Raw genomic sequence first — 16,348 nt, forward strand, 5'->3', positions numbered from 1 at the left:
GCGGAGTCCCCCAGGGCTCAGTCCTTGGGCCTGCGCTGTTCAATTTCTTCATCAGCGATTTGGACGACGGGGTGAAATGCAATCTGTTTAAATTCGCTGATGATACCAAAATTTGGGGTGAGGTGAGCACGCTAGTAGGGAGGGAGAGATTGCAGCAAGATCTGGATAGGTTACAGGAGTGAGCTAACATAAACAGGATGCATTTCAATACTGACAAGTGCAGGGTGATGCACTTGGGCAGTAGAAACCAGCAGCACACTTATAGAATGGGAAACTCCCTTCTTGAGAGCACAGAGGCAGTAAGGGATCTTGGAGTCATTATTGATTCCAAGATGAACATGGGCCGACAACGCGAGGTCACAGTTGGCAGGGCTAACCGGACCTTGTCGTGCATCCACAGGTGCATCTCGAGTAGAGCCAGGGAGGTGATCTTCCCCCTCTATGTGGTGCTGGTCAGGCCACAGCTGGAGTACTGCGTCCAGTTCTGTGCGCCCCATTTCAGGAGGGATGTGGACAACATTGAGAGGGTCCAGAGGAGGGCCACCTGCCTGATCCGGGGACAACAGGGCAGACCCTACATTGAAAGACTGCGGGACCTGAACCTGTTCAGCCTTCACAAGAGAAGGCTGAGGGGGTACCTGGTGACTGTCTATAAACTCACTAGGGGGAACCAGAAGGGTTTGGGGGAGACACTTTCCCCTAGTGCCCCCTGGCATGACAAGAAACAATGGACACAAATTATTGGAGAGTAGGTTTAGGTTAGACATCTGCAAGAACTACAGGGTGGCTAGGAGCTGGAACCAACTTCCAAGAGAAGTGGTGCTGGCTTCTACCCTGGGGATCTTTCAGAAGAGGCTTGATGCCTACCAGGCTGGACTCATTTGAGCCCAGTTTTTTCTCCCGCCCAGGCAGGGGGTCAGACTTGAAGATCTACAAGGTCCCTTCTGATCCTATTTCTGTGAGTCTATGATAAGGCATGTGGAACATTTCCATCTGGCTGCCACAGCACCCCTGAAAGGGTCTGTACCCCATTTGAGAACCAATGATTTAGCCTCTTTTCAAGAACTCAGTGCCTCTACCATAGTGACAGTTATCAACATTTTTAGCCCTAGTGCAATGGTTCTCAACATTTTTAGCCTTAAGGTGCCCCTTCCATAACTTTTCTAAATTTCATGCATGCCAGTTGAGAGTCACTAAGCTAGAATTTAAACTGAGAAAAGATATAGAGGGAGCCTTGAGAACCACTGGTCTAGCTGGCGCCAGGTAAGAGCTGCAGGGTCAGGATCTAACCCTACTGTTCCCTGGCTCTTTCCACTGACTGCTCTGCCCCATACCTTATCTGTTCCTATGGAGGCAAGGGCAGCCCCCACCGCTGAGATTTGATTCTACAGTTTCACATGATAGATTGTGTTCATAATTAGAATATAGTAGATGCAGTTATAAACCATGTCACATTATTGATTAAGGACGTTCATAATGTGTTTAGATATTGAAACATGAAATATGGCATATCAAACAGAAGTCAGTCAACCCAATGTGTTACCCAGTTTAATACAGTTAAAACACATGACTGATGACACATTTTTAAATATACTTAAATTCAATTTTTTATATGAGGAAATCTAATTCCTTTCCCCCATATTTCATGTATTATGCGCTGACATTTTTCCTTTGTCTTCATTTAATAGGTGGGGCAGGCAAAAGATGAAGCTCTGACCAACCAACTGATAGATTACCTTATAGGGGAGAGTGATGGCATGCCCAAGGTACTACATTTGTCATTCTAATATTTTCTCAAATTTCTGCTACAGGATGACATATTTGGGGTTTTGAGGATTTAGCAGGGTTTTACTGATTTGGTTTGGTATGGTTTGTTTTTTGTAGCTTTCAGTAGATAGAAATATAGTGCTGAACAGATTTTTCTAAAGAACTCAGCACATGCACTTTGAAGCCAGATTTTCAGAATAGCTTGGCTTCTGCTTATGTTAGGAACATAAATTAATGAGCACATCCACAAAAGCGCTTAGCACTAAGCATCTCTGAGATGTGGAACACTGGAAGCTGCTTGCCAGTGACATAATTTGAGAATCTTGGTATTTGATTTAACTGCCTAAATGGGAACTGAGCTGCTTTAAAACATCTGTCCCTTTATTTTTTTTTTACTTCATTATATAGGATTACGCAACTTAAAATTTGACATGATTTATTTAAGAGTCCCTTCCACCTGCAGGTACAGGTTCGGGTTCCACAGATTGTACTTCATCTTATATAAGGTAGCTAGCTGTGCTAGAATGTACAGTTCTACATGTGATGTGTGTGGTGTCACTTCAAGTAACTAAGATGAAAAGAAAACCAAAGAAAAGCAAACAACTAGGAAGAGTTTTAATAGCATACTTTCTGTAGAGAAGTGTTAATTATTTAACATTAAGAATATAAAATCATATAGATGTTTATTGTTATTGTGACTAATGGGAAGTTCCCTTCTAGATCCTTGTGGACCTTTCTTTCATGTTTTTTAGAGAAGCTGACAAGAAATGCAGATGATGCAAAACTAGGGAAGGTTGCAAACATTTTGGAGGATAGGATTAGAATTCAAAAGGCTCTTGATAAATTAAAAGAATTGTAATGAAATAAACCAAATAAAATTGAGCAAAGACTAATGTTGTACACTTAGGGGAAGAAAAACTAGACACACAAATACAGAATAGCAGGTAGTAGACTAAGCAGTGACTTTGTCAAGAAGAATCTGGAAATGATAGTGGATCACAGACTAGAAGGTCTGTCAATAAGGTGACAATCACAAAAAATGCAAATACAGTTTTAGGCTACATTAACAGAAATGCTGTATGCAAGGCACAAGAGATGATAGTATGACACGCAGCAGTTAGGCCTTCCCTGGAGCATTGTCTGCGGTTCTGGGCCCTGCATTTTCAAATTATGTAGAGAAAATTGAACAGGATCAAGCAGCAAATGACAAAGATAATAAAGGGTTTGGAATGAAAACTGTACATGAAAAAGTTGAGAGAACTAAGTATGTCTAGGCTTGAGAAATGAAAATTAAGGTAGGGACCTAATAGCAGTTTCAAATATTCGAAAGGCTGCTGTAAAAAAAGGGAGAACAGTTGTTCCCTTGCCACAGTGGGAAGGACATGAAGCATTTGATTTAAGCTAAACCACACCATATTTTAGATTACATTAAAAAAAAAAAAAACACTTGCTAACCACAATAGCAGTAGGACAATGGAACAAGCTGCCTAGGGAAGTTGTGGAATCTCCTGCTTTGGAGATTTTCAAGAGACATCTTTTTGGAATAGTTAAGAACAGCACATTCTGTATTTGTTCAGGGGGTTGGACTTAAATGACCCTTGAGATACCTTCCAGTCCTATGATTCTATGCCCCCCATTACAGCCAACATCCTTCATACAAAAGGGATCAAATAGGGCTTCTTTTGGAGCCTTTAAGTCACTTTTAGAGAGGGCACCTGCCCCTTCTTAGACGGTTGCTACTTTTACTTTGCTGACTTAAAGCAGTGAGACATGCACTGAGAACGGCTGCCATTAGGTGCTAGATTATTCTAACTTTCCTCTTATGAAATCTGTTTCTTTTGTTACTCCATTTACATGCTTGGTTTGCAATGTGTACAGTCATATTTGTAAATGCATGGGTAGAAAATGTAATATCCTTTATGCTTAAGGGGCAAGAGAAGACAAATTACTGTTCTTTCAAAAGTAAAATCCTCTTTTTTTAATCTATACAATCATTATCTGCTCAAGCGTATTCCTATCTGGATGTGTACCACCCACTACTTGAACAAAATGTAGTTCAGGCTTGCACTGTCACATCTGAGATGAATTTTATTTGTTCCTTGTGGTGTTACGTACAATTAAAGTTAAAATGTTCACTGCAAAGAGCATGTCCACCTTCTGTATTACTGTACTGGGTTCTGAAATGGAGCATGGCAAAGAGGTCTTTTTCAGAGCCATCAAAAGCAGGCAGGATTGGGCCATTCCAGTTCCCTGGGCCTCTCCGTGCCTGAGCTACAGGGAACACGTTCTCGCACACCTGCAGCAGCAGTAGCAAGATCCTTTAGGGCTTCCTCAGTGTAAGTTACATAGCGCTGTAAGCTCAGTCACAAATTCTGCTCTTTGTTATGAGGATGGTTAGGCAATCATACAGACAGCATGCAGTTGTGGCAAAGGGCTGCTCTTCCTTCCAGAGATGCCAAGTACATGGGGACCTGGGGACCCTGGCCCCCCTCAGGAAGAGGGCTGTCTTCTGAAATGCATAAAACTTTCTACATGTCCAGCATCTTAGGCCCCCTTGGCAAAAATAAGTTGGTGCCTATGCTCCCTTCTCCCGTTGGCCTGCAGTTTGCAGCTGAAGTGAGGCTAGGGAACTTTGGCTGTTCGCTGCGCCAGATTCAGCTAACCATTTTTAACTGAGTAAAAGCATCTCTGTGCACCTTGAGCAGCTGCATTATCTCTGTCTTTTGTTGGACTGTTTTGATGTCATCTACTCTCAATGACGTCAAAATTCTGAAGGGAGCGGATGCAGAAGAGAACAGAATCAAGCCGCAGAGACCTGAAGAGATAAGAGCTGTAAGGAATGTAATGGGAAATCTGATAGAAACCAAAATTTCTCTGCCCTGAGAGGAAATAAATCCTCCTGGATACAAAAGATAGACGGAGATGAACAGTTACATCTGTCACATTCTGTCCTTTATATACATTACAGCCAGGCATTCTGGGTAGGGTATAGGTGGGTAATGGGATGTGACTGCACTATGAAAAAGCTTAGGAAATAGTTAGGAAGGTGCTTTAGAAACCATAGTACCACTTTATATAAATGCACTCATTGCCATGTTTAACATTGATTTGCATATGAATGAAGGGCATTCTTTTCCTCATTTTAAAGCTCTCTTGTTCTTTTTGAATGCTTTACACCATCTGCCATAGTCTCTCTCAGTGAGTAACATCATTTTACTTTATCAAATCATAGTTACTACTTTTAAAATAAAAACAGCTAAGTTTTACTTTCACTACAGTATGGAAGCGAATGCCTATATGAACTTCTCAGCCATTCTGAGCCACATTTCTTTAGAATAGCTTTTTGGAAATATTGTCATATCACTGAAAGCAAGACTGAAATTGAAGTAGCAGAAACGTGCTAATCCTCTCGCTGATGATTTTCAAACTAGACAATTCTCTCAAGTCTTTCAGTAAACAATTAAAAGGGGTGTTGTGAGGTGTTATATTATTAAGACTTGGCTACTATAAAAAATGTTGCTTACACCATAGTTCTGTTCTAATATATTATAATACTAAATACAGTATAAACTGTGATTTTCATTTTAATGTGCAAGAGTTATTTTTAATGTGCATGTGGCCTCTGGCCACTCAGAAGTTAGACAGCTATGTATTGGATGGTTACCCTCAGAAGCGAGACTCAAATTATCCAGTATCCTCATTTAATATAATCTTCTTTCTCTAATGGATTTCTCAATGGGTGCTAATTAGCAAGCTTCTGCTGTTTTTGTTTGTGTTTTCTATAAATGGAAAATGTTTTCAATTTTTAAAACAAGTCAACCTGACATGCAAGTTCTATTCAGCTAAAAACAGCAACCATCTATCATATAGTAAAACTGCCTTTCCCGGTGCTTTGAGAGGTTTATTTAGAGCTGTTTTTCCTAACGTTTTTTTAGAAAGCCAATCTAAAAGCTCATAACATTAAATTAACACACAATGGTCTGTATTTTTAAAGGCTTTTTGTGCATCTTCAGCTATTTGTAGCCACAATTTTGATCATTTAGAGAGCTAAATGATTGCAACGCAGTTTGAGAGAGACGGGATGCCATACCACCTCAGAAAACTGGTCATCTACACGTGCATCCGGTTTCTGACAGTTGGTAGGCAGTGTAATGGAGGAAGTTGTAAGAAATGCTATAGTGGACAGTTACGTATTAACCTGATAATTAGGGACTTTTCTTCCTAATGCCAATCATTTAGTGATTTGTTTGAATCCTGATACGTGAAGGTTTCTATCCCTTCTAAACTCACATGTTCTATCTGACATAGCTGTGGAAAATTTATCCAGAAAAATATCTAATCCTTGTTTGACTATGGCACTGAGTTCCATACGTTATATCAAAATAGTATTTCCTATCATTAGCTTTACATTTTTTGATTTTCAGTGTCCGTTAAATGTCCTTTTATTCTGTACAGTGAGAGTGTCAAGAAAGGCAGCTGACATTTCTTTCTGTATACAAGTTTCTCTATTTTGATTACTTCTGTCATGACTTACTCATGTGTCTCCTCCTTCCACTGAAGAATTATAGGGCTACACCCTGTTTTATTTTCATGTGTTTAAGTGGAACTTACATAGCCACATAAGGGCAATTTTTGTCACTCATTTTTGAAAACTTAATCCCAGTCATGGAGGTGTTCCTCCACATGCTGGCAATAAAACACCATGCACACGCTAGCCTAGCATTTAGGTCACTTGCCCAAAGAGAGAGCCAGATGCTAGTCCTCCTCCGCCACCTTGAAGCTGAATAAACAGCATTGGGATAACATTCATTTGAATAAACAGCATTGGGACAGTTTCTGCCCCCCTAGTTCAGTTTCAGCTGTAACACCCTCCATTTGCCTCCTGCCTGTTCAGTAGGCCAGCTCAAAGAGGAGGGTGGGTAGAGAGTGTTCTGGGCAGTGCTGCAGCCTATAGCCTAGTGGCTAGAATGCTTTTCTGTGACACTGGAGATTGAACTGACCATGTCAGTAGCTCAGCTAAAATTCCTTAGTTGAATCCAAAGGTCAGTAGCAGATATGCAGTTGCTTTAAGCAAACATTAAAAAAGACTAGCTGTTAGACTGCAGTACTACAGCATTAATAAATGAGTGCACTGAGAGTAGTTAGTTACAAACATTTGAAATATTCAAAACCCAAGATAGCCAACCTTAATCTGTCTTGTATACTTTGCTTCTTTACCCTTAGTCCATTCTTGGTGGGATTTCCTAGATTTACTCGTGCCAAGGGGTTGACATCTCAAGCTACATGTCTCTACCACTTATCTTCTACAGTAAGGCAGAAGACTGAGCAGGGTGTTACCTTGGAGCAGGGGAAGGTAAAACATGGCCCGCAGGCCAGATCCAGCCCACCAACTGATTGGAACCAGCCCGCAGAAGGCACCCAACAGTTGATGGGATCTGGCCCATGGCTGCCCCTGCAGTGCTCTGCATGGGTCCAAGCCCTACCTGCTCCCACACGGGGCAGTCTGCACTGAGCTGTCACCTGTGCCCACTGGCCCTGGCCAGTGCACACAGTTTTGCTGCCCCAAGTGGGAATGGGCAGGGTTCGTGTACATGTGGCACCCCCTGCCTGATCACCCTCTTACCCTTCCCCCAGCCCCAAGCAGCCTCTGGCAGACTGGAACTTTGCCAGCTTGCAAAGGAAAACCTGCAGCTTCCCACATTTTTCTCCTTTAAACGAGAATCCATTTTTTAAGTTTGTTCATGAGCCTTTCATATGCAACCCACAAGTTGAGAATCTCTGTTCTAGGCCACCTGCCCTCCCCATTCTGTGTAGAGGATCTGGCTAGCTGATCATAATTGGTCTTTCAAGACTTGCATTTCTGAGAGTATCCCATTTCTTTTTCCTGAAATGATTCTTTAGAAGATCTTGTTGCTTTCCCTTATAACAAAGACTAACTTCAACATTTTCTCTTCGTTTTTTTTTTTTATTATTATTATTCAGAAAGGGGCATTTTCTCATATTTCACATGACTTTTATTTCTTAAGACAAAGCTTCCCCAACACTTTTAGTATGAAGTTAGTATGGTCTAGCACCAAAAGCAGTGGGAACGGTGAGTGCTAAGCTATGGTATATGGCTAAGACACAGAATCCATGGGCGAGTACAAATCTGAGTTGTCTCCAGTATTTGCTTGAAACGGGGAGAGGGTGTGATATACCACTACAGATTTCATCAGCAGAATTATTTTGTATCATTCTAATTAAGGATGCCAGGTATCTATTCCGCTTGTACATGGCACTAAAGCAATACAGAGAAGCTGCCCGGACTGCCATAATAATTGCCAGGGAGGAGCAATCGGCAGGTAAGTAAATCACTCTCTCATTTTGGCCTGGTTAAGTTTGTACTGGTGTGAAAACAGCTTTCACTTGCCATCCCTCAATTGCTTTGGATACTATTGCTTAAAAGGATTGTGCTCACAGAACAGTATAAATTAGCACTAGAAAGACTGCCTTATGTGCAGAAAAAAAATTCCTACGATCTAGATTTTTATTTCTAAGTGTGACATTGCCCTCATGGGGGACTTTGGTGCACTTTGCAAAGTGACAGACTTGGGGGGGGGGAATCTTGGATAGACTCTGCATTTCTTTTTCTTCATTCTCCATAGATTTATTTGTGGAGACTGCCTAGAACTTTATTTTTCTCCATAGTGGAGGTTTTTCTTTTAATGGCAGCCGTTGGTAGACAGTTTCTAATTTAGGGAAGTCTTTAAAACATACAAACAGAAAGTCTCATTGATTTCAATGGGAATTATACATGTTAATAAGTCATGTGCTGTTAAACGAGTAGACAGCCAAGAGACAGGTATTACTTGTTTTCTGAGGCTGGAAATAGACAGTCCGTGCAGCAGTCAAAACAACCCCCATAGACTATCCCCGCTCTGTATTTGCATGGCTATTGGCATGAGCTGTAAATACAGAGGGGAACCCTTGTGGGAGTTTTTCCTTGGCACACATGTCACTGTTGTACTTCTACACAGGGGCATGTCTGCAAGTGGGGACACCCTTCTTGCAGACACAAGCCCCATGTTGGGGTGAAACACCAAATTTCCCTGCTTACAAAGACACGCACATGGAGATCCCTAGGGTGCGTCTGGATAACCAGAGAAAGCAAAGTAGGCCATTTCCAAAGCTTGAGGGGCCCGATCTTGTCCAGGAATTCCCAGGATGAGAAGCACAGGCCTGCACAAGCCCACACAGACTAGGGTGGCTGGAGAGTATAGGCAGCTTCTTGCTCTTCTGCCATAAACAAACACGTGTCCACCACAGTAAAACAGCTCAGGTTATTATTTGAGCATTTGTGGCATGACAGAAAATTAGGGATGCCTGTTTGTTTTCACAAATTTTATAGTGGCACAAAGGTGATGTCTGTTTCCAATCTAAGTGGCTTCGTTGAATGTAAAGGGAAAGAGTGAGAACCAATGAACCGGGGCCATGGTGTAGAAGCAAAACAGATATTCTCTGTAGTAGGCCAAGCAATTGTGTTAAAACAGATGCCCTTTTTTCATTACAGTAAATTAAGAAAAATGTTTAATAGCAGCCTTGGGGGTCAGCTAGGCAGTTATAGCCAAGACAGATTAATGTTTCTAGCCTCTTCAATGAGCTAAAAAAAAAAAATCTCCCAAACCCTTGACAGCATGGGTTCAAGATCTCCTAATGCACTACAGCAGTACTTCTCAACCTTGTTAGACTCAAGTTCCCCTCATTAGACCCCTTCAGAAATGCCAACTCGTAGTTTTGACTTGGTTTGTTTTTTTTACTACAGAAGAACAATATAGCAATTCTTGTATTGCAAAGAGTTCAGAAAGACCACAACAGGACAGTATATGGTTTTAACACAATGGAGTCATAGTTAAGAACTCTGGGTTTTTATCTTGTAAATCATATTTTCACATTCAATAGTGCTAATAGTGTCTGACACTCCCACAGCACCCTTGAGAAAGGCTCAAGGCACCCCAAGTTGCCACAGCAACCTGGTTAAGAATCAGTACACTATAGCAATGAAACACACATTAATCATGTAAGCAGAGATGTAAAAGGCTTAATTTAACTATTCATCACTTTCCTCAAATCTGAATATAGATATAGAGATATCTCTCTATATAATATTTCAAAATGCAAGAAATACAGGTTTGATCCTTTCTCTGTCAAGAGCAATCATCCAGAGAGTGGTTTCAGATTTTCCTGTTACCTTCAGAGGCTTATAAGGATTTCAGTTGTTGGTGCTTCAAACCATGTATTTTATTTGTTTGTTTCAACTTCAGCTTGATTGATAAAGTTTATGAGATACAGAAACTGTGAATTGATAAGGCATGCAATAGATAACCTACTTATCTGTATATAATGGTAATAACATACCATGGCCATTGCTTAATGATATAGAAAGATAAAGAAAAGCTATAGATGAAACTGATTATGATCTTCAGTTTCTTCAGACTATGGGGCTAAAAAAGTCCTCAAGCTAATCTTGTGTAATAATGACATTATTATTGTTACTAGCATTTAGACATATCCTGCTCTAGCTGGAAAGGCTTAGGTCCAGCAGTGGGCTACATATACAGAGTGGTGGTTTCTCCTTGGGATGAATCTACTTTGCTTGCTTAATGAAATATGACAACTTCAGGACCTTTCTTCCTAAGATTCAGCCATGCTCCTGAATTTAGTACCTAAATTTTATTTGATCAAATGTGCAATTTGTTTTCCAGCAATACTAGTTAGGCAGGCTACAATGAAAATATACAAAATGCGTATTAAACTGTAGTTTAAACAAAACGTATTTAAAAGAGGATCAGTTACACAACTGTTTCACAAGTAAGTTAAATATTATATAAGAACAAAGAAAATCTATATAAAGCCCTACAAGTACTTTTTGTATATTTGATCTACACTTCCTATTTTTGAAATGGGATACAGCAACATACACATTCACAACATGCATATGCACTGTGCTGTTTCTACCTATGTTCCTTTATTTCAGGATTCTTTCTTCATCCAAATGATTTTTCTGTTTGGTTACCTGACTTGTATCATTAGGATACTGTGGCAGACAAATAAGAGCTTGTGATTTTTTAGGTACAAATTAACTTGCACATTTTATGTTCTAAGATTATAGTTGACAGCCTGCAGTGAAGTTTAACTTTATTCTTGTAATAAGAGCATTGTTGTGAAAAATAACCTTTGCTGCTAACTTTTTTTTTTAACATATTTTAAAGGAAACTATCGAAATGCACATGATGTTCTTTTCAGTATGTACTCAGAGCTCAAAACCCAGAAAATTAAAATTCCTTCTGAGATGGCTACAAACCTCATGATTCTACATAGCTATATTTTAGTAAAGGTAATACACTGAAAATTCATTATTAAATGTTACACAGGATTTGATTTATTATGTAAACCGTATATATGATGCCATGTTTAGAGACAAATTACACTAGCATAATGTGGACAGTGAATACAAATGTACCATTTCTGAACATGTGACAGTTTAGGTGAACTGTTCACACATTTTGGTTGTTTCAATACTTCGACTCTAGCATAGGATTAAGTCAAGTAGCTACATGACTGAAAACCTGCAAACAACTTTCAAACTTACCCTTTATGTGCATCTTTAGGAAGACATTTTACTATAATGACTGATTCTTTCATTCAGCCTTTCTTTCTAAAACATAAGCTAGGAAAAAAAAGTTAAGAATAAAAGATAAACAATGTAAATTATGGGCAGAGCAAAGCAATATTCTGTTACAGCTAAAGAAAAGGGAGGTGGCTGTAACAGTATTAAGAAATGTTTTGTTCAACCAGTTTCTTACCCTAGTATCTATCATCTATCTAAATGTTCCAGATTATTCAAGAGAGCCCTAATGCAAGGATCCTATGATAAAAAAAAATCTATCTGTATATCTCACTTAAAACTGCTAGATGGAACATGGACTACCATAACCTGCTTTTCTCTGCATATCTATTGCATTTCAGAACCTTTAAGTGCTGTCATTGTCAGTCAATCAATAAATACACCCAATTGTTTGTTTGTTTTCAGATGCATGTTAAACGTAGTGATCACATGAAGGGAGCACGTATGCTTATCCGTGTAGCCAACAACATCAGCAAGTTCCCATCACGTGAGTTCTAGTTTATTAACTATAGTAAGTGCATCAGACAAAAACTTATACACAAAAGGACATAGTAACTGTGCAGTCAAGTTAAAATGCCCCGCTATAGGACTGCTGCTTTGACTCATGATTTACAGTAACAGAAGCAACACTGCTAGCTAAGTGTTTTTCAGGCACAGTATGTTAAGAAGGTGAAGGGTTAAGGTGTAGGAATAACATAGTGGAGTGTCTGGATATATGTACTGATAGTTCTGGCTGCTCCAGAATTTACCCTGCATGCAGTGCAGGCCCCAAACTGATTGAAGCAGACACTGGATCCAGTATGCTGGGGGAGAGGGGAGAAGAGGGAGGTCTATATGCCCAATCTGGCCCACAGACTTCAGGGTCAGATGAGTTTGACAAGCCCTACTTAAAAAGGATAGTCTCTAAGATGCAGCTCTGCCCTGCCTTAAGCTTGACCATTATCATGAGACACACAAATAAGTCAATCCCAAGGTCCCATGGTTAGCTCTAAAATGCACAGTGATGAGTAGAATTTCTGTGATGTGAAAAATCTAAATTCTACAAACTTGTGAAGTTGTATACCTGGGGGAAGAAGGACCCTCTCTATCTGCCCTTCCTGCTCTCTGTGAAGGCTTTTAGCATAACCATTGATGGCATATGTCCCATTGTTTTGTTTTGTTGCAGACATTGTCCCTATCCTGACTTCAACAGTAATCGAGTGTCATAGGGCAGGACTTAAAAACTCAGCTTTCAGTTTTGCTGCTATGCTGATGAGACCTGAATACCGCAATAAAATAGATCTGAAATACAAAAAGAAAATTGAAGCAATGGTCAGGTAAGTAATGCTCAGGTTTTTGTTTTCCAGGCAGATCACCAGCTTTACCTTTAGTGTTACATTTTCTCTACAAAACCTCTTCAGGGTTTGTATATTTTCATGTTATATCCCTATTTCAGGTTGAGAGGGTGTATAATCCCTTCCTGCTCTTCTGAAGACTGAGGACCCAAGTTCCCACTAATTCTTTCAGGCAAAAATCTGTGTTATTTAACGAGTAGTAGTTCATGCTTGTTGGAAGCTGCCTTTAGGTGCCATCATAAAAAACAAAACAAACAAAAAAAACCACCTTGTTGCCTAGAGTTCAGTTTTGACAAACCTCCAGCCCGTGAAACCCCTCCTGAAGATAACACATATATGTTGGGTGTAACGAGGGCAATATTTTGCCTCGGCTTAGAGAAGGAACTTCCTGACCGCTCTGATCAATACAATTAAACTGCCCCTGTGAGGATGAATATACTTAAAGGTAGAAATCCTAACTGCTGCTAACCTAATAAAAATACTTTAATGAAAATGCCTAATAAACTGTGAAATAAATTACTCTTAAATATTGGAAAATGCTGTTAAAGTGATTCACTCTTTTTATATGTTGCATAACAGAATATACTTTAGTATAGAGTCATTTAGGAAAACGGATTTAAAAACAAAATCCCCATTACAGGTCTTATATGCAGTACAATTCAGATATTTTATCCTACAGTCTGGATGAGGATTCCTCGTCTCAAAAGACATTTCCCCAAAAGAGCCCATGGAATAGAACTCTAAGAACAGACATTATAATGCAACAAAAATTAACTCTAGTTAAAGTTAAATTTATTTTGAGGTATTCAACTGGTGATTAAAAAGTACACAGATTGAAATACGTGACTCAGTAAGGTCAAGTAATTTGTATATCATATGTAAAGTTTATTATCAGAAAGTTTAAAAGATTAAGAATTCAAAAATCAACTAACTTGGAATTGTATAGAGTTATAAAATATAGACAATAGCAAAGACAGATGATGGGAAATTGAATAACATGTAACTTTAGAGAAAAGATGTTGTTGCTTTTTTTACCAGAAAATGTGTGTTGTTTTGAATGTTTTCTTGCACTTCACTCACATACATCTCTTACTTCTAGACGACCAGACACTTCTGAGACAGAAGAGCCAACCACACCATGCCCATACTGTGAATTCCTGCTCCCCGAGTGTGAGCTGCTTTGTCCTGGCTGTAAAAACAACCTCCCATATTGCATTGCAACTGTAAGTGTTCTTCAGTGCGACAGATTGTAGTCTGCAGTATTTAGCATTGTATCCAGAATTGACAATTCTTTCTAAAACATTGAACTGTTTGCTCAGTCACATTCCTCTGCCCTATGATAGATTCAGGCAGGTTTGTTACCTTGATACTGTTCAAGCAAGGACACAAAGGCTAAGGGCTGTGTCTACAAAAGGACCTAAGCACCCGAATCCAAAACGTAGATTCTGAGCACCCCCACACAGCACCCTCTGCTTCTAGAATCACTGAAGTCTTGACAGACTTCAGCAACAAATGACAAGCTTGTGCACAAGACTCATGGGGATTCAGAGGGTTCCCACGTAATGCCAGAAAGGATCTACCAGATGGAGCCTGGCTCTCAAATTTGTCCCTGCACAGAAACACCCAGCCAAAGGGAGGGAGGGATGAAGGGAAGGAATGTATAACTCAACAGCTGAGTGTTTGGGATGCTCAACTAAGGGTGGGTTCCAATCCCTGCTTTAATGAGCATCTCCTATGAAACACCGGAGCAGTGAACTCCTCCTGCCCCTCCTCCAAGTCTCCCTAGTTGAGTAACTTAGGCCCTAGGAAGTCAGAGCTCTCCAGGCCCAATGAATATTTAATTCTTATATTATTGCTGACACTTACAAGAACGAAGCTCTAAAGACTTTAGGTTTTAAGTAAGGGATCTTAAGTGTATTTCTAATTAGGACTGTTGGGCAAAACTGGAAGAATTCCAGTTGTATGCAGTAGTTTTCTATGGAATTGTTAAAATTTGAGTGTACATAGAAAGTATGTGGTCTTAGTCAAAACAGCCTATGAGCAAGGCTTACAGCAAGGGAGAATGAAAGTTGAGACCTTGCGTCCTCAGCATCTATTATCAACTGAAAATCTGAAGAAGGGTATTTGTGCCTGAGAGCTTACAAAGAACAATTTTTTCTAACTATTTAGTTGGTCTAATAAAAGATACCATGTTTACCCAAAGAACCTTGTCTATCCATGTCCTTAAACCAACACAGTTGCAACCAACACCCCCAATAACTGAAAATCTAATATTCTTGAAAAGGTAGAATGTATATAAGGACCCCAGCACAGAACTGCTGGCTAGAAAGATTTTTTTTAATCAAATGATTGATTTCTTTCACTGTACTTCAGTTAAGGGGGCAAAAGGTACAAGTAGTAATGAAATCTTGCATCTCTTATTCAAAGCTTTAAAATCTAGTGTCATTTGTATGCAAGCATATCCAAATTATCATCTCTAATCTAACAATCTGACCACTTAAATGGCTTGATACCTGTCCATTAGTGTTGGCTAATTTAGAATTAAGATTTCTGTAAGACCTTTCACAGTGAAAGGTACCGTCATAGTGCTAATTAGTTGGCAGTCTGGCCTTACCATCAGGATTCATTGTTTATTTCCAGGGTCGGCATATGGTAAAAGATGACTGGACAGTCTGCCCACATTGCGACTTTCCTGCCCTCTACTCAGAGTTCAAAAAGTAAGCTGAAACTTTTCTGCTGATTTAGGGATTTTTTTTAAATAGTACATCCTACCAGCATTGAAACCACTGAGCAGCCTGCCTTTGGAGGTCTAGGACAGTGGTCACCAACCAGCAGATCTTGATCTACCAAGTAGATCCCAGAGCTTCTTGCAGTAGATCTTGGAGTCTATCTGAGGCTGGGGTAGGGGGCTGAATGTCCACATGCATGCACACATGTGCCCCAGCCCAGTAGGTAAGCCCATGGGGGCAGGAAGGGGCAGGAGCTAGATTGAGGCCCCCGCAGTGAGGGGCAGTGCCACAGAGGCAGGAGGAGGGGTAAGTTGAGTGGGGCCTCAGCCAGGTGGGACTTACCTTGCTGGGGAGACACCCCCAAATAATTTTCTCCCTCTGCCTTGATCTACTCCCTGCCTTCCCTCCCCACAGACTTACCTGGGGGTGAAGGGGTAGCCAGGGGGAAGGGGAGCAGAAGCAGCACACAGTAGATCTTGGGCTATTTTTAAATGCCAAAAGTGATCTCCTACTTAAAAAGTTTGGAGACTAGTGATGTAGGATGATCCAACCCTTTGTTCTGCAGCTTTTTTGTTTATTCACTTGCTCCAAAGCAGTTTACATCTGGTCCATTCCTAAGGTTGTGTGAATGCATGCTACAAGTGGAGAACAGGGCAATGCATGCCGTGTTGTATTGAGGTCACTTCTGGGGCAGGGAGATGATCTAGCAAAGGTAGGCAGCAAGTGCAGAATCTCCTATTCAGACCCCAGAGAAGGCAGGCCCTGTAATGGATAGTGACACCCAGTACTTGCTGCTTCCCTCAGCTCCACAATGCTCCTAGTGCCTATCTGCCCAGTGAAAGTACACCAAAATA

General features: G+C 40.3%; 1 protein-coding gene across 1 annotated transcript in view; it reads left to right on the top strand.

Annotated features, from left to right (window-relative positions):
* WDR19 (WD repeat domain 19) overlaps nucleotides 1–16,348 on the top strand; it is a 97,338-nt gene that overhangs the window by 76,396 nt on the left and 4,594 nt on the right. The window contains exons 29-35 of the mRNA XM_090035768.1: nucleotides 1,689–1,766; nucleotides 8,012–8,108; nucleotides 11,016–11,140; nucleotides 11,837–11,918; nucleotides 12,597–12,747; nucleotides 13,865–13,988; nucleotides 15,406–15,482. Of these exons, the coding sequence (XP_089891894.1) occupies nucleotides 1,689–1,766; nucleotides 8,012–8,108; nucleotides 11,016–11,140; nucleotides 11,837–11,918; nucleotides 12,597–12,747; nucleotides 13,865–13,988; nucleotides 15,406–15,482 (734 nt within the window). The remainder of the gene's footprint in view (nucleotides 1–1,688; nucleotides 1,767–8,011; nucleotides 8,109–11,015; nucleotides 11,141–11,836; nucleotides 11,919–12,596; nucleotides 12,748–13,864; nucleotides 13,989–15,405; nucleotides 15,483–16,348) is intronic.

The sequence above is a fragment of the Crocodylus siamensis genome, chromosome 2 (genome assembly GCF_052110815.1).
Source record: "Crocodylus siamensis isolate JL-2025a chromosome 2, ASM5211081v1, whole genome shotgun sequence".
Lineage (NCBI taxonomy): Eukaryota > Metazoa > Chordata > Crocodylia > Crocodylidae > Crocodylus > Crocodylus siamensis.